This window comes from Drosophila ananassae, chromosome 3R (genome assembly GCF_017639315.1).
Source record: "Drosophila ananassae strain 14024-0371.13 chromosome 3R, ASM1763931v2, whole genome shotgun sequence".
NCBI classification, from domain to species: Eukaryota; Metazoa; Arthropoda; class Insecta; order Diptera; family Drosophilidae; genus Drosophila; species Drosophila ananassae.
The window spans coordinates 13,510,230-13,528,936 of NC_057930.1; the positions used below are offsets into that span (position 1 = coordinate 13,510,230).

Consider the following 18,707-nt stretch of genomic DNA (forward strand, 5'->3'; position numbering starts at 1 on the left):
CACACTGGCTATATAATCAGCTGACCAAGGGCTGTGTGACCCTCTCACCTGAAATCCTCCTCTCGTCGCGCGTGTTTTTTAATAATAATACACTTTATTAATTAAAACTAGCCAGGGATGTCGCTAATTACACGCCTCTTGACTGCCAGCAGTCCCCTGCGACTGAGGGCCATGGAAACCATGAGCCGGGTGAGCTATAACTTTAAAATAAACAGAGAAACCCCTTGCCGGGTTATGTAATTGGAAGAATGTAATTAATTATTGTAATTTAAACTCCCCAGGCCGGCTACAGCTCTCATGCCAAGTACGCCGAGCACAGGCCCATCGACAAGATCAGGAACATCGGAATCTCGGCGCACATAGACAGTGGCAAGACCACGTTGACGGAGAGGATCCTGTTCTACACCGGAAGAATCGTGGAAATGCACGAGGTGCGGGGAAAGGACAACGTGGGAGCCACCATGGACAGCATGGAGTTGGAGCGGCAGCGAGGCATCACCATTCAGTCGGCGGCCACCTACACTCTTTGGAAGGACACAAACATCAACATCATCGACACCCCGGGCCATGTGGACTTCACCGTGGAGGTAGAGCGTGCCCTGCGCGTCTTGGACGGAGCTGTGCTGGTTCTGTGCGCCGTGGGTGGAGTCCAAAGTCAGACCCTGACCGTCAACCGACAGATGAAGCGGTACAATGTTCCCTGCCTGGCGTTCATCAACAAACTGGACCGAATGGGCTCGAATCCCTACCGAGTTCTCTCCCAGATGCGCTCCAAAATGAATCACAATGCCGCCTTCATCCAACTGCCCATCGGCGTGGAGAGCAACTGCAAGGGAATAGTGGATTTGGTGCGCGAAAGAGCCATCTACTTTGAGGGAGAACATGGAATGAATCTAAGGCTGGATGAGATCCCACAAGACATGCGGGTGGAGAGCCAGGAGCGAAGGCAGGAACTGATAGAACACCTCTCCAATGCAGATGACACCTTTGGGGAGCTCTTCCTAGAGGAGAAACCCTTCACCGAAGACGATATCAAGGCTGCTCTGAGGAGAACCTGCATCAAGAGGACATTTACCCCCGTTTTAGTGGGAACTGCCCTGAAGAACAAGGGTGTCCAACCTCTGCTTGATGCTGTACTGGAGTACTTGCCCAATCCCGGTGAGGTGGAGAACCTGGCCTTTGTGGAAAAAGAGGGACAGGATCCCGAGAAAATAGTCCTTAATCCTGCTCGCGATGGAAAAGATGCCTTCGTCGGTCTTGCCTTCAAACTGGAAGCGGGACGTTTCGGACAGCTCACCTACCTCCGGTGCTACCAGGGAGTCCTCCGCAAGGGCGACAATATCTTCAATGCCCGCACCAACAAGAAAGTGAGAATAGCTCGTCTGGTTCGTCTGCATTCCAATCAAATGGAGGATGTTAACGAGGTGTACGCCGGTGATATCTTTGCCCTGTTCGGCGTGGACTGTGCTTCTGGAGACACATTCACCACCAATCCTAAGAACAACCTGGCCATGGAGTCCATTTTTGTACCTGAACCTGTTGTCTCGATGGCCATTAAGCCAAACAACACCAAGGATAGGGATAACTTCTCCAAGGCCATTGCGAGATTCACCAAGGAAGATCCAACCTTCCACTTCTTTTTTGACAATGATGTGAAGGAGACCCTTGTTTCGGGCATGGGAGAACTGCATCTGGAGATCTATGCCCAGCGAATGGAGAGGGAGTACGGCTGCCCAGTGACTTTGGGCAAACCCAAGGTGGCATTTAGGGAGACTCTGGTGGGACCTTGCGAATTCGATTATCTGCACAAGAAGCAGTCCGGAGGTTCGGGTCAGTATGCCAGGATTATTGGAATCATGGAGCCACTGCCGCCAAATCAAAATACTCTGCTGGAGTTTGTGGATGAAACGGTGGGCACCAATGTACCCAAGCAGTTTGTTCCCGGAGTTGAGAAGGGCTACAGGGAAATGGCGGAGAAGGGCATGCTTTCGGGCCACAAGCTGTCCGGCATCCGTTTCCGTCTGCAGGATGGTGGTCACCACATTGTGGATTCCAGTGAGCTGGCTTTCATGCTGGCTGCCCATGGTGCCATCAAGGAGGTCTTCCAGAACGGCAACTGGCAGATCCTGGAGCCCATTATGCTGGTGGAGGTGACGGCACCCGAGGAGTTCCAGGGTGCAGTGATGGGTCATCTGAGCAAGCGACATGGCATCATCACCGGAACCGAGGGAACAGAAGGCTGGTTCACGGTCTACGCAGAGGTTCCCCTGAATGATATGTTCGGCTATGCGGGAGAGTTGAGGTGAGTGGGAAATCACTTCCATTTTATGTTATATTTTTATTTTAATTATTTATCTTATAGATCGAGCACCCAGGGCAAGGGTGAGTTCACCATGGAGTACTCCCGCTACTCGCCCTGCCTTCCAGATGTCCAGGACCAGATTGTGCGCCAGTACCAGGAGTCTCAGGGTCTGGGACAAGCAGACAAGAAGAAGCGAAAGAACTAAATTATAATTTGTAAATAGTTTTAAAAACCATCTCCAAAATCGAAATGTTATTGTGTCACCCCCTATTTTTTGCTTAGTTCAATTTAATTTCATACAATCTTCAGTTTTTACTGTGATAATTGCGATTTGTACAGTTTTTGTATAATAAAAAAAAAAATATTTTAAAATTATGATTTTTTTTAACTAAAAAATATAACACAGTAAAAATAAAAATCTTTAAGATACAAAACTTGGGATATTTAAAAAAAAAGATAATGGCGCGTAGTTTTTTTAGGAAAATAACGAACCGGTTAAAAATTCATGAACCGGTTAGAATGGGGTTGTAAAGCGGAGGAGAAAAAACAGCTGTCCATAGCTCTGGTCACACTATTTTTAAAAGTGTGCCCAGAAAACAAGGTAATCAAAACCAAGATACTTCTCCAAACGCCAAATAGTTGCCTTGCGAGGCAGTTGTGTGTTTTGTTTCTCGTCTTTTTGCCACTTTCTTCCTTACTTTCTTCGCTGTGTGCGGTGGTCCGCGGACGGTTTTTGCACGAAAATGCAAATACAGGCGAGATAAGATATGACAAGCGCCAGAAAACCCGAGTAATCAAATTAAAACGAATCTAAGACGAATAACGAACAGCATTTAATCGCAGTTTTCCGCAACGTCGGAAAAAGCAACAACAATAGGAAGCAGCCAGCAGTAGCGACAAAAAAATTTAACTCAATTAAATAGAAACGGATGGGAAATGCAATTGAAATGCAGAGAACATATGAAAAGTGCGGGGATGAGTGATGTGTTTTTGTGGAAATGGAGCGAGTTGTGAGTGCCCCGCTTTTCATGTCTAGTATGCGCAGGAAATTTGCTGACAATTTGTGAAAGGAAGGGAAACCATCATCAACCTGGCGAGGGGCGCGCGTTTTCGGGGAAAATTCAATACAAAAACGCGGAAAGCCAAAAAAAAAACAAAAAACTGCACAACACAGAGACAGAGAGAGAGAGAGAGTGAGGAAAAAATAATAGTGTTGGCCTACCTGTGCGTGTTTATGTTTGGGCTACTACTGTGTGTGTGAGTGTGTGAGAAAAGAGAGAGAAAAAAAAAGATCATAACAAGAACCACAGCTGACTTCCTGTACTTCCTTCCTCCCACGCTCATCTTCTTCGACGTTATAATGCAAATAACAGTAATCACATCCGCAACAACAATAACAACGTCTACTTCCAAGGGCCGGCTTCTCAGCAACAAAAGCAACAACCTCTAGTCAACAAAAACAACAACATATCCGACAGCCTCTACAACAACAACAACAAAATAAATATCCAAAAAAATATTCGAAAATTTTCAACTAATCTAGTAACCGAAAAAAATAATCTACAAAAAACACTAAATACGATATTAAATTCTAAGTAATCTTAAAAAGAAATCAAGAAGATACAATGGATTGGATCATCAACGATGAGTTGGGCCTGACGGTGGGCCATTTGGTGGGCGGGGCAGCTGCATCCGCCATGGTGATCGGCGGTGTCATCCCCTATGTGCCCCAATATATCGAGATCAAGAAGACCCAGGATGCGGAAGGCTTCTCCCTCTACGTCTGCCTGGCCCTGCTGATTGCGAACTCTCTGAGAATACTCTTCTGGTAAGTCATCAGAGATATGCCTAATTAATTTTTAAAAATCTATGGAAAATTACAAAACGCAAAAATGCCATAAAATTCGCAAATAGTAGTTGGGGGGAAATGAAAATAAACTTTAAGAATCTCACACCTTTCATCTCAATAATAAATCTATCATGACTGACTGTACTGCAGATGTTTCAGGCTCTTTGATTTTCAAATATATTGCCTTCTATATAGATTTTGAAATAATTTTGTAATAGTTATATATAGTAAGCTTTTTGAATACTTTCCAAAAAGAAAAAATAAAGAAAAGTGTATAATATCACTTGTATCTTTGAGATACTCGTTTAAGCCTTAATCCAACTACAGTTTAACCCCCTGGCATACCTGCTTAGTTCTTTTATTACCTGAAATCTCTCCAGGTAAACACCTAACCTAGCCCAGCCTAGCCCACAGTGGGATGACTAAACCCACTCTGCAAACACCTCTTATCACCCCAGGCTTATCACGACGGGGGCAATTCAGGCGCTTATCGGCCGAAATAGTATCGCGTAACGTCGCGACGTTTTTAGTAGAACCCCCATATCTCAGTATAGCTATGTCATGATTTCTGGCCGAATTCGCAGCATATATAGCTTGCTCTGAAATCTCCAAGGACTATTGAACTGGGCAGCTATCTTTATGGCTCCAGCTACGATATGGTAGTTGGCCATAATGTGATCAATAATCACAATTAATGCTGGATTTATCAGCCCTCATGGTGATCTGGAAAATAATGTTGTTTGTGGTGTGAAGAGTGAGTGTCGTTATGGAAATTTTCAACTCATAAATAGCATCCACCATCCTCCCCCACAAGAGCTTGATTCATCGTTTAGTTAGGAGGGGGACTGGGGAGAGCCGCATAAATCAAAATTAATAAAATAAATTTTTAATTCAATTTGAATGAGTGTGTGCAGAATAGCTTTCCAAATGTCACAATGCCATTTAAGCCAAGCCGGTTGGAAGTGAAGTGCTTTTAAATGAATTTATTGATTGAAAATTACGTTATGGATCTATTTTTTCGGAACAAGCTTAAATATTTATTATGGAATGTACAGATATGGGCATTCTTTTAGTATCCATAGACCAGGGCACACCTGATTCCGTCGCAGACTCAGCGCCAGGGTCAACTACTTTTTGGCCCATCTGGTTTTCGTTTTTTGTCTTTTGTTTTGTTTACCCCTTTGGAGCTGCCTCTGTTATGAGTGTTTTTGAGAAGCTTATAGCTTCCTATAAATAATTTATTAAAAAGACGGAATATTGTAAAGCCTATAGAGCAACTGGTGGCCCTCGTCAGTTTGTCTAGCCAGCGTGACAATCAATAAATAAATTATTTAGCTGGAAATTGTTGCCGGCATTGCATCGGCTTGCCGCCTAATAATCTCCACACTATTCTATATATACTATATGAAGATATTACGAGTTTCATTGTGGGAGGCAGTTTTTTATTGTCGTTATTGTCGACACGCGATGAGTTTCAATGAAGAACAGAACCCGGGAGGTTAAGTAAACTAATGGACGGGGAAACTGTTTTTTAAAAACCAGAACAATGGAAGGAAGTGAGAGTGAATAAGTGCACGAGCTTAGGAAGTGCAGTCGGTAATTAGTTTATGGCTAATTATTAAGGTTTTCAACTTTTTAGACTCAACCCACTCGCACTAATTTCGCCTTCCTGTCATAGTAGTTGCACTTAACTACAAACGCCACAACGTGCCTAAATTACAACTAATTGCCATGCCAGACTGCAATTTATTATTTAGTTTGTTAAAAGTATAAATAACAAGTAAGAGTTTCCAGACAACGAAACAAAAATATATAAAAATATATATGTAATGTAAGTGGTAGGAACAAAGCGGATGACACATCTGAAAAAAATATTATTATCATGTATTGCTTTATTGTTGATCGTGAATATATAAACAACTTTTACATTTAATCATTCGCTGACAGTGACTGGGATAAGCGAAAGAATCCAACACCGACCCTAGAGGCTTCTGTATGAGCTCATTGCTGGAAAAAAATGTTAAAAAATGACTGTTGGAAGGGTATTTCGTGGGGGAATATTAGAGTACTCTTGATAAGGCACTTTAACTCTTGAGAGTTCTTAGAAACTATGGTCTAGGAAGAGTTGTGATACTGAGTCCTATAAAAACTCGTAGAAAACATCATAAAAATAACACCATAATAGTAGACTTAACTTTTCAACTCTTGATTCAATAAAGGTAGCTCCCTGTAGGCGTTTATTCTGGTCTCTGACTAATAAGTCACACCGACTATGAATGGTGTTATATATACATATATAGTTTATTTATTTATCCAGTGGCAACAAAGCGGAGTCAGATTTCATCAAAAGGGAGCTTGGCTCGCATAAAAATCGGCCAAAAGTTATGACTCAATCGACTTGGCTCAGGGGGCAGTGGGCCGTGTCAAAACAAGTCTACTGCCTGGACTAGAAATATGAATCGTAATTTACACTTTCATTTCCCCCATGATACAATGGATATGGGCCTATACTATACAGACTTGACTCGGACCCAGTCATTTCTATATTTGCAATTTTTATGCCAACATTTGCTTAAATATTTACACAATTTGTCAGTGAGTTTTGCTCTCAATGTTCGGCCCATTTACACTTAACAAATTAACAAAAGCGAACTATACAGTTTCGACTGTAATTAAAATTGTACAGCTAAAATATTCATATTTTTAAATTTAAGTGCAATTATATACTTGAGCTTGTGAACTCGCTTAAATTGTTGCAAAAATATGAGCCAACTTTTCGAATTATACAACTTTATGAACTTAGCCCCTGGGTTCATTGAACTTCGGGCTTTGACTGGAGAAGCTTTAAAAGGAAAGAAGCAATCAAGAAGGCACTGTAATAACCCGGAAAATTGCTGACTAATTGGATTCTTCTGTTCCGAACTGGTTGCAAAATATTTGTAAAATATGGTTAATGAATAAAGTTGTTAGGAAAAAGCCTTATACAATCCTAGATACTCTTCTAGACCCGCACTCCAAGTCAAGTTCTAATCAAATGAACTTTTGAATTGTATTTGCCAACAAAATAATCAATTTTGTTAATTATTTGTTTTCTTGGATTTTACACAACCACTTCCTGAGGTGATAAGTGATCTTTCACACAAAAATGTCTACTATCTGCTGGTATTTTTCGTCATTATAATTGTGATAGTGCCTTCCAGGCCATCTATTTTCCGCCATATCGCCCCATTCTCTGTCTATTTTCCAAGTGTTGTTCTCTCAGCAAATACGATCCATGAAAGACCCCCTTATCGGTATGAATTTGAAGAGATAACCCCAGTCTCGCCATCGCAGCAGGCGTGTGTCTACTCCAACCAATTAATTTGTTTACGTAAAACTTATCAATAAATACGACTACGTAATCCGTAGTGATACGCACCAGCAGATAATAGATAATAGACTTTTAATAGATACGATTGTGAATAGGTATCTAAAGTCATTTCATTTATAATTTAGTTATCATTAGAATGCCTTTGACTGGCACGAGATAACGAATAGAGACATTTTCCAATCTAATCTCATTTCTTTTAATAATTTATTTAGCCTGCCCGACTTTCATTCATTTTTATTTATATCAGCTTTGGCCCAGTTTCCTTGTTTATTTATTATTAATTCTTACCACTCACTTACCACCAAAAAAAATGAGCTGGAAAAAAAGGAAAGCAAGTTTGTTTAACAGTTTTTCGGTGAAGGTCAAGGTTTTGAGGGTCGAAAGTGAGGGAGGAAGGCTTTGTGGGAGGGCCTATTCTAATTAATTTTGTTTGGAGGGGCATCAGATCCCCTCTTTAACATTTGCTGACCAACCAAAGCCCCTGGTATGATGCCCATAAATGTTTACGGTTTTTGGTCTCCCGTAGCTGCGACTTATTTTCGCATCGCATGCAAATTAGATTTTTGTTTTTTTTCTGAACCGGTTAGGACTGCTGATGATGATGTTGTTTGGGCTCTGGTTTGTGTATTTTTTCCCCTCCCCATCTGACTCTACTTATAAACGTCATTGCACTTGATGCTAAAATGTTGCCTGGGTGGTTGCCAACTTAATTGTGGTTGGAGCTGCGGTGCAAGATTTATAATTTTGTTTCTCGAACTTGTCGGGCCACTACTCTGTTCGGCAACTTTCAAGACCACTTGAAACTCAAGAAGAATTCACAAAACATGTGCTGAGAAGCTCCAAAGCTTGCTTCTAATATTAAATTTTGTTGGGAAATAGTTGCATAAGAAGGAGAACTTGCTATTAAGCTCTCATTTTTTTAATCACCCAAATTGTGAGCTCATCCAAGCACCCTAAACTCTCTATTTAATTGAGCCAATTATCAGTTTCCGTTTCTGCCTCACTAACGACTATTTGACCCACGGGGTTATCTCTATTACAACGCACTATATAGTTACCAGGGGAGCCTACATCTTAAGCCGATTGCCTCGGCATTATCTCAATCGCATTTGTTCCATTTCAGCAGAAGTTGGCTTTTAATGCGAACAACTTTGATGATAACCTGGGTGCGGTTAGGGCCAAAGGTCAAGCAACCGACCGAGTGCTCTTATCTCCACACTCTCTGTCTCTCGCCCTTTCAAAATTAAATGTGCCTTTGCTTCGAGATTTTCGCCGTAATTAAACAAAGAGCCGTGGAAAAAAGGTCGAACACAATGCCATCCACGCCATATTCCGTGCTGCGTCGGGACGATCCCTAAAGTCCTCGCAGGTTCCAGGTCACAGGTGCGGAGAGGAAAGAAAATTCAATTCGAGGGACAAAAAACGCGGTAATCTTTTGCTTTTGTATTGTGCTTTGTACCAGAGACGTTGGCCTAATTGAATTTTAATGCCAAGCTTTGGATTTGGCCATCTACTTGCGATTTGGTAACAGATTTGTAATTTGTTTCGTGGATAGAATATTAAAAAGAGTGGTGGACCTCTTGGCCCATAAAACACTTATTATTAAGTGACTTTTCTTTCGGTGTAGCTATTGTACAACTAATCGAAAAGTCTTAACAAGCCGGATGACCAAATGCCGTCAATCCCCCAATGTTTACGGTTCGAAACTGCTGAGTGAACAGACCCAATCCCAATCCCAAACCCAGTGTGGCTTCTTTGCATGCGAAATGGGTATGTCCGATGGCGGAGACTTTGACGTTGACTGACGCAAATGTTTGTTGTTGTTTGGACGAAGCAAACAGCGAACAGCCAACAGACAGAGATTTCAATTTCTCAATTAAAATAGATATAATATATATTGTACTTTTGCCGCACACACACCGGAGAGTTGAGCACAACATCATATAATATATAGGACAGAGATAATCTGCGTGCGGCCAGCTGGGGAATATTCTATTTCAACGCTTTGGAAATAGCTTTAATGTTTCATGTACCCAAAGAGAGAGCAAAGTTCATTGATTTTGTGGGCCGTTTGGGGTAAAATAAGCGGCTTATATAACTTTTGGACAGCTTAATCTAAAAGTTTTCGTTGGCTAGATGATGTGTGGGTTTCATAGTTTATTTTCCCAGACTTCCCTAGCTTACAAACTGTTTAATCAAGTGGAATTAAAGGCTCTTTACGTGTATTTTTGGCTTAATAGATATTTAAGCTTGATTATATAACTCATGAATATTTCATAAATGTCAGTTGGAGAACTATCTCAAAAATTTCTCCCACATTATTGATTATTTTTCCACGCAAAAGTTGACTCCGCCATGCCCTCTATCCCCATTCATTCCACCATTTAATCCCATGCTCGATAAAAAAAACGCGAATATAAAGTTTAAAAAGCATTATCACGCTCGGATTGGCTTCGAGAAGCAGCTGTGTCCGCCAAAACGGCATTGACATGTATTCCGGGCCGGGGTAAGCCTTTAAGGCGCATGACTTGGAACTGATTCTGATAGCGAAGTCGGACCGCCATGTTGCACCCACTTTCAGGGAGATTGTGGCAGGTCCGGGGCAAGTCAAAAAATAAAATTCAAATCGCAAAGCTAACTCAATCGGCAAGGGCATAAATATTTCGATATTACATATCTGACAAAGGCTACAAATTTCTACTGTTCATATGCAAATCATTGAATTGTTTTCCTCGGGCGGGATGGTTTTCTTTCCTTTTATTTTCCATTTTCAATTGTGACATATACATACATACAATTTTTGCCTATGACATTGTTTTCCGTGGGTACATGTGGTCTTGACTTTGTTTCCGCTATCGCCTCGGGATGTGGCTTTTCTGGGGGAGGGCGTAATTTGAAGTGTTTTTCCCGACCGAACTCGCTCCCCGGGGCGGATAGAGCCTTTGTGTGTATTTCCATTTGGGGTTTTATGGGCTTAGCGCCATGTGGGTGAGCTTTGTTCGCATTAATTTTCATTGAGCAAATCAAATGCTATAATAAAATATTTATTGTCTCATTCTCTGTTCTCAGGTTGTTTCTTCTATTTTTAATCGCAATTTATTGATTTTTTTTAACCAAAAAACATTTGCTTAAACCTTACATACTATTTGCTTTTTAATAAAAAGCGCTAATTTATTGTCGTCTGGTCTAGTTTATCCATCTCTTTATTGGTTAATTATCAGCTTTCGGTTCGATGATCAAAGTGTGAAATTCAAGTCACAACTTAACACACTTTTCTGGGCTCTAGTGCGGTGGCTGTCGGTCCTCCTTTGATTTATCCTTGGCAAGGTCATTCGGAACAGCTTAGCTCGGCACACAACAAATCCGACTAGATGCTAGATCGACCCAGTTATGGGCATTCATCATCGTCAGTGGAAGCAATCCTCCAGTCCATTCAATCCATTCATTTATGCTCCGGTTGTTGGTTCTCTATTTCTTGATTTTTTTCCTTTTTTTTTATGGCCATCAGGCTCATCAGGCACCAGCTTGTGTTTACACAATCCTCCACACACTCACTAGTATCCGAACATATATCCGAAAGTGGTTCCGAAATAACCGGAATGCATGGACTTGAGTGCCTGGGCTTCCGTTAGTTAGGAGCCCTTCAGCCCTAAGACAATGATGAGGACTTTTGTCCACAGAAAGTGTAGCCTACTTACTGGCGTCCACACGCCAGTTAAACCAAATGAAATTTGTGTTAAGCGCAGTAGGGGCCAGCCTTGGTTAGAGCCTGTACAGACAACAGTTGTGGTCAAGATTATAGAAACAATATATTAAGGGCTTTTATTTAAAACGATTTTTAAGGTCTAAACTGGCTCTGAGCAGCCCAAGGCCGCAGTTTAGATTCTTTTATTTTATTCAAAAAATATAACCTAATTACATACTTATGATAGCCACTGTAGCTTAGACATTAGCCCAAAACCCACCCACTTGAGTAAACATTGCGCTGAAGGCAGCACAGAATTTTAATTATTTCTAAAACAGACACAAAAGGTTAGTGTTGAGCATAAGCCGCCACTGACACATGTATGTGTGCTCATTTTCGGTGACTTAATTTGCCCCAGAACCAGAGACCAGAGACCATAGACCCCTACCTCCATCCCCACAAATTCCATCAATAAAACTTTCATCAAGCCTAAGTGACACTTTTGTAGCACCCCGCTCCTATTTAGACAAATTGTGCGGCTATTTGAACAAATTGCCATTGAAAGTGAGCCTGAAAATGCAGGTGAATGAAAAGGTGGGCTTAAGGGGGTGTAACTACTACCTGGTAGTTGGAAAATTGTTCACATTACGGGCTCAGAACATGCCGCCAAATGTGGCAGGGCGTAATGCACGTCTAAAATTTTATCGATTTTTTACGACATATTTAACACTCTGAAGCGTGCAAATGTTAAGTGTTGGTGTTTTCATATGTTTTGTTGCCAATTTAAATGGCAGAACCCAGAGGGTTAGTTGAGTGTGCAGAAGTCAAGTGGTGACTGCAAATGGGGGCTGTTTGCACTGAGAATGCCAGCAATTCAGAAAATTAGGACTATTTGGACTATTATGAACATATTTGAATGCCTGAATATCCTTTTAAACTAGTAACTGTTCCGAATTGATTTGTAAGTGCTGTTAAAGCCATTCGATGATTCAGTTGTTGCTACTGCCATTGAGGCATTGACTTGGCACAGCTTGTAATTCAATTTCCACGACATGTCAGGGCGACATGCCAAAGGCGTTGACTTGCAAACAGGAGGATGGGATTGGGATTGGGATCCACCCACGCCTGCCAGCCTGGCAATCGGAAGCAACGCGGAAATATATGCTATCTGCCGTTCGGATGTGAGGCCCCAACAGCCAACAATATACCAACAAATTGTCGCTTTTTTTTGTGTAATGACACTTGGCAATGACTTTCTGACGGAAAACGGACAACAGGACCTCCAAACATCCAAACAAATCCCTAGCAAATCTGCTGGCTTCCTTTGGGCCGCTTTTGTTGGATGGCGCTGGCCGAGAGAGCTCAACACGTTTGGATCGTTCACTGTCGGTTGTTTGTGTTTGGGGACCCTTTCTCACCCATTTGGCATCTGTCAGATTTATGACAGTGTCGCCTTTTCTGCCTCAGAGGGTTCAAGCAGCATCAGGCAGCACTCATAATCGATTTCGTCCGTGGGTAAATTATGCTGCCGGGCACCCATCAATCACTTGTTGTTCGGGCCGGGCCACTCAAGCACCTGTCAATTAGAAGTACTTAACGCTACACCCTGCTCCAGATTGGGCCAAGGAAGTGGTTGCCAACCTGGGGGAGATAAAATAATAATAATAATATGTTTGCTGTAAACCTTTTGGGTGGAACCGGGTTTGGTTTTTGTTTCCACTCCTCGGGGGAAATTTTCCAAAGAATATGTATTCCATGGGTTTGATACAAAAAAAACTGATTAATGATTCTTATAATTGCTGCAATAAAATAAATTAAAGTTTTCTCTAGAGACTCTAGAGAGTATTTAAGCTTACCAGTTTCCAATAGAAAATCCCCATTGGCATTATAAACTTTTCTAAAAATACTATTAATAAAACAAACCGCAAAGTTTCCCATAGAGTCTAGTCACTCCAGTCCCAAAGCTTGATTGTAAAATAAGTTAATTATAATGTCACTTTAAATTAACCTTTCCGATTGACCTTTACCCATTTTTGTTTGGTTTCTGCGCAGGTTCTCCAGTCGGTATGAGCTTCCACTGCTGGTGCAGAGTGTCGTAATGAACGTGACCATGTTCCTGATGATCCATCTGTGCGTGAAGGTGAAGCGGGTGAACGCCAATAACCGCGAGCACACCCTGAGAGGTGAGACCATCCCCAATCCCCCATGACAGGGACAGGATAAACTAACCACATGACTCCCCTCCCGTTCCACAGGTGATGAACTGCATTTGCCCAAGGTGATGACGGACACGGATACGGGTGCCTCAGTCTCAACGGACACGGGTGGCAGCGTCCTGAAGCGAGTACGTTCCCGGCATTATTTAAACGGTGAGTCAACTGCAGCGATTTTCCCTAAGATGTTTTTTTTGGGAAAACTTTTCACTCACGACGGCCATTGACGGCAATTTCCGGTGTCAGACCTGCTAGAAAAGATTGAAATTGAGGCATGAAACGCTCCAATTCCATTAGTTTTAGATGAAAACAGGGAGCTGCACCTTCTGTTATTTTATCACACTTTATCTTTATGATTCGCTCGTTGCCCATCCGCATTTATTTCTTCTCCTTCATTACTTCTTATCAGTGGAAATAGAGAGTCGAGACACCCAACACTGAACACCAGAAACTGGGTTAGATGGAATTTCTGCCTTTGGCGTTAAAGCCCTCTTGGGCCACTGGTGGCTCTGTTGCCAACGGAGGGGTAAATTGATCAATGAACCGACTATCTATATGTATATTGTATATACTATAGTGTAGTGAGAACACCCACACCGCCATGAGCTAATTATATTGGCACGCCTTGGGCTTCTTTGTATCTTGGTTTCTCGTAAATTGTGCAGCGCCTAAAAGCAGGCCAAGATAATGAAAATTGATTTCCAACTGGCTTGCCATCTGCAGTCTCTATTGTTTTTCCTGCGGGGGTCTCTGGGTATTGCCCCATAACGATTTATGGGGCTGTAAATTGCCAGCTTGACCTTTGACCTTTACCTTTGTCTTCCTAATGGTTGTTTTGTGAAAAGTTTATGAAAGCGATTATGAAATGGCAAAGGTAATGGGGAAAGCGAATGCATCACAGAAGCTACATTGCTAATAATATTTTAAACTCTTTCCACAGATCTTGACTTCAAGTACTTCTGGAGCTGGACAGACTTCCAATCGTATCTGGACTTTATGCTGGTCGTGTGGGCCGTCGGAGCTGCCATAACATATCTGATGTTGTCTGTGCACTGGTTCATGGAGTCCATGGGATTCGTGGCTGTCTTCACGGAGGCCATGCTGGGTAAATGATCCGTAAACCCATTCTCACATTCCTTTATTTCACACTCAACTCATTCGTTTAGGGGCGCCGCAATTCCTGCGCAACTTTAAGAATAAATCGACATATGGAATGAGCATACACATGGTGATCATGTGGACGCTCGGTGATATGTTTAAGACTGGTTACTTTATTGTAAGGCAAGCACCCTCACAGTTCTGGATCTGTGGCACGCTGCAGGTCAGTATTGAACTCATTATCCAATTATGTACATGATGCTGACATCTGAGTGCACTTTTAGGTCAGCTTGGACATAGCAATCCTGTCACAGGTGTGGTTCTACCGCAAGAATTCCAAGCCGCGCGATCTGCGCCGCGGCGATTAGCAGTTTGCCCCCGAAGAACAGCCGCAGCACATTCATCCCCACGATCTACATATATCCCATTCCGAGGAGCACCAGCTCTCATTGCCGGTGACTGTGAGCAGCAGTGGCGACGATCATCTCCTTACCGCCCGAGCGGACGATGAGCACTTCAAGGTGCTGGACTTTGGCCAGTGCCATGATAATCGCGCCTTCCAGTACCACAACAACAACAAGATGTTGCCCCGACCCGGTGGCAGTGGCAAGAGCAAGGACGATAGCAGCATGGCCGCGGCCCTGGAAGTGGTCATCGTCCACTCGCCGGCCTCCAATGAGCAGCGACTGATTGGAGGGCAGGATCTAACCGCGAACTGCTGTCGCAGGAAGCGGAACAATGCCACCCAGACGCGGTTAGAGGGCGGAAGCTGTTGTTGTGTGATCACCACACACCACCACCACTGCCACTGCAACCACCACCGGCACCATCATCATCATCATCATCACCACAGTCATAGCCATAGTCATTGCAACTACCGAAGCACAAAGCGAAGAGCTCTGCTCCACCAGAAGCGGCACCAGTCCAGCCAGCAGAATCATCATCATGGCCAGCGGGACACCAAGCAGACAAACCACAACCAAATGCTTCCAAACAAGTCTTCCTTGGACTCTAGCGAAGATGGACTGCCACCGCACCACCAGGCCATTGCCATTGAGATCGATGCTGCCACCATGAGCGAAGACGGCGAGGACAACAACAGCAGCACGGCCACCTCGAATTTCCCCTACAAAGTCGCCAGCGAGGGGATGAAGCCCATTATAATGGCTCCGCTGCGGGAGCAGCATCATCACAGAAGGAGTTCCCTCAACTCCAACACCACCATCGAAACGGATGAGCTGTCGCACGACGAGGACGACGACGATGTGCGAATGGGCTCCCAGCAGCTACCCGAAGATGAAACTCATCTCACCCAACCGCCAAACACCAATAGTTCGAGTAGTTCGACCAAGCGGGGAGCTCCTGCCTCCGCACCGGCTCGCAACGAATGCGTGAGGATCAAGCGGAAGCGCTTTATAGCCGAGGCTGGCCAAGATTACTGCAGCAGTTGCTCCAGTTCGTGCTCCTGCAGCAGCTTGGATGAGGATCATCATGAAATGACCGTTGCGGCGGAGTGCCACCAGTGCATTTCGGGCTCAAGGCGAGCCAGCTACTGTTCCTGTCACAATTCCAGCTGCTGCTGTGGCTCCTGTTCCCAAGACGAGGCCGGCGACGATGAGGAGGAAGCCGATGATGAGGATGACGAAACGACAGGGCAAAGGGAAAGCTTCTGCACAGCAGCAGATCATACCATAACGCCATCCCAGGAGGGCGATGATATGCACAGCAGCACTTTAACACCTTTGAGCACTCACAGATCCTCTTTTGTGGATCAGGAACTGGGCGATCATACCATGAGGAGTGATAATATTGGAGGCGGTAATCTAACCGATGCGGATGCCTCGTCCCTGAGCCAATCGGCGGAATATTTCTCATTGTCGTCAACAGCTGGGGGCAACACATCCTTTCCCATTCAAGACGAGGAGAAGTCGGACAAAAAGGACCAGGAGCTGAAGAAGGTGGAGCATCCGTCCTGCAAAAACTTGAACCGCAATCCCCACACGAAACACAAACGCAGCTCATCGCCGGTGGACAGCTCCTTATGACGAAGTGTCTCGCTGGTCGCCTGGCCAGCCATCGATGTGAACGCCCTGCTCCAGCAGACGATCAGGAAGTCAGCTGTGCTCCAAGAGACGCCAGTGCGCAGGAGAACCACTGCCAAGACGGGTACGAAAACAGCAGGAAGCAATGATTCCTCGACGGCCACGTTAACGCCCAGTGTGGTGACAGTGGCCAAGTTTCCGGGACCGGGATTAATGAGTACGGTGACGAGTCTGAACGGAGGCGGTACCACCTACAGCTATACCACCACCACGGCTGCTCCACTTAATCCTGCCACCTCCAGCAAGAGGAGCTCCAAATACTCGCCGATACCAAATGCCGAGGCCTATCAGCACGATCCTCTCCAGCAGAGCTCCACGGAAATCATCTTATAACTCATACACACACATACCTCTAAACCTGAAGCTATTATACTGTACTATCGACACCGTATAGCAGTAGGATGGGTCAACCTCATATAGGAATGGAATATGCAAAGAAAAAACACCAATTTTCGTGAGATAATCGAAACCAAAATTCTAAAAGCTGTTCAATTTGTTGTTATTCGGGGGTAATGAACGACGAATCGGAGTGAGGAGTTTAGGATTACTCTATAAATATAGTGAATAAACCAATGTACATTATTTTTCTTATTTGTTAAATGCATCAGAAAGATTTGTTTGACGTGTAAACTACCTTATAATCCGGACTATATGAATTTAGAAAACAAATTAGTTTCAGCTGGGGAAGGGACCAAGCCGGAGTTGTCAGAGCCCTTTCAACGTTTTCCATAAATCCACACTGAAAAAAACATATCCACTTTGAGCAATTTATCCGCTAAGAAATCTTCCCTCAGCTTGAACATGAATACTTGTTTAGATTTAAATTAATAAATCGTCATTGTTTTTTGTATTTTAGTTGAATTCATTTAATAGTCCTGTAAGTTCAATCTGTATAAATTTTTACCACAACAAAAAAATCAAAGTTTAATCTCGATATTATTTTGTAAAATGCTGTTAGTTTTATAATTTCCTAGCAGAATTTATTAGCTAAGACCTTAAAAAAATGGAAACGATAATAAACGAAATGCAATTATGATTATGATTTTCTTCTGTTTTGATTTGATTTATTTTTATTATTTATTTCTTATAGCACAATTTCTATACCTTAAAACTTATTCTAGAGTTATCTAAAAAACTAAAAAAAAAAAAAAGAAAAAACCTAAAAGCCAAATATCTTCCTTGCAATGTTGAGATTCCGTTGAAAACGTACACACAATTATATATGAAAATCAAATTTATTTTTAAGCCACATTAAACTGTATTCAAAGTGCTTGAGAATATTTAAGAAATATTTAAAAATGAATAAAACTAACCAGTATGAGGATTAAAACATTTGTTGATTAGTAAGTAGCGGCTATTTTTAATTGTTTGCCTATTGTATAAAGGATACAGTAATCCCTGAATATAACCGATCTGTTGCAGCTGCGCAGCATTCTATACTTTGTGGAATCATTATCCAAATATTTCCACTCCAACTGTAACAAATTACAAACAATAAACTAAAAACATTTAACTCGAAATTAATTAAAAACTGTTATAGGAACGGCATTTGTGGATCATAGAATCTTTTTTCATAACTGAGAAGGTTAATATACTCAAATTACTCGTATATAGATATAAAATTAAGTCAACCAATCCCAAAACCATGAAAAGCAATAAAATGCATTAAAAAATGGACATTTAATAATAATAATCGTACTTGTTTGCTACAGAGTTTACTTTATTGGTGTTCTAGACATTTCTCAAACAAAATAAACGTAAAATATATATCATAAAACTTCATAAATTTTTTTTTCTCCTTTTATCTTTTAACAAGGGAAGATAAAAAAGGGTATTTAATAAAAGTTTTAAGCTACTGAGCTTTTGCTTAAAGGGCGCCAAAAAAACATTTCAGTAAATTTGATTTTTTGATTTATCTCTAGGAGTGTTGGACGTTCTGTAATGTTCCTTTCCTTACTATACTATTTTTTATTATTATAAACTATTTTTAAATTAAAAACTAATTTAAACCGCAGAAAAATCTTTGATTATCGTCTCATATCCCATCGTTTCATTATGTTGCAGCTGACTTTGAAAAATACCAAAAAA

At 42.3% G+C, this 18,707-nt stretch overlaps 2 protein-coding genes across 2 annotated transcripts; both read left to right on the forward strand.

Moving 5' to 3' along the window:
• The first annotated feature begins 2 nt into the window (after window positions 1–2).
• Window positions 3–2,674, forward strand: LOC6496862 (elongation factor G, mitochondrial). Its single transcript, XM_001963218.4, has 3 exons — window positions 3–189; window positions 282–2,302; window positions 2,363–2,674. The coding sequence occupies exons 1-3, from the start codon at window positions 118–120 to the stop codon at window positions 2,505–2,507; spliced, it is 2,238 nt and encodes a 745-aa protein (XP_001963254.1). The 5' UTR covers window positions 3–117; the 3' UTR covers window positions 2,508–2,674.
• Window positions 2,675–2,905: 231 nt separating this feature from the next.
• On the forward strand, window positions 2,906–17,661 carry LOC6496863. The gene is given in 6 exon segments (XM_032455093.2): window positions 2,906–4,130; window positions 13,259–13,389; window positions 13,462–13,575; window positions 14,360–14,524; window positions 14,586–14,740; window positions 14,802–17,661. Coding segments are annotated over 6 exon segments (2,529 nt in total). The 5' UTR covers window positions 2,906–3,927; the 3' UTR covers window positions 16,563–17,661.
• The last annotated feature ends 1,046 nt before the right edge of the window (window positions 17,662–18,707 follow it).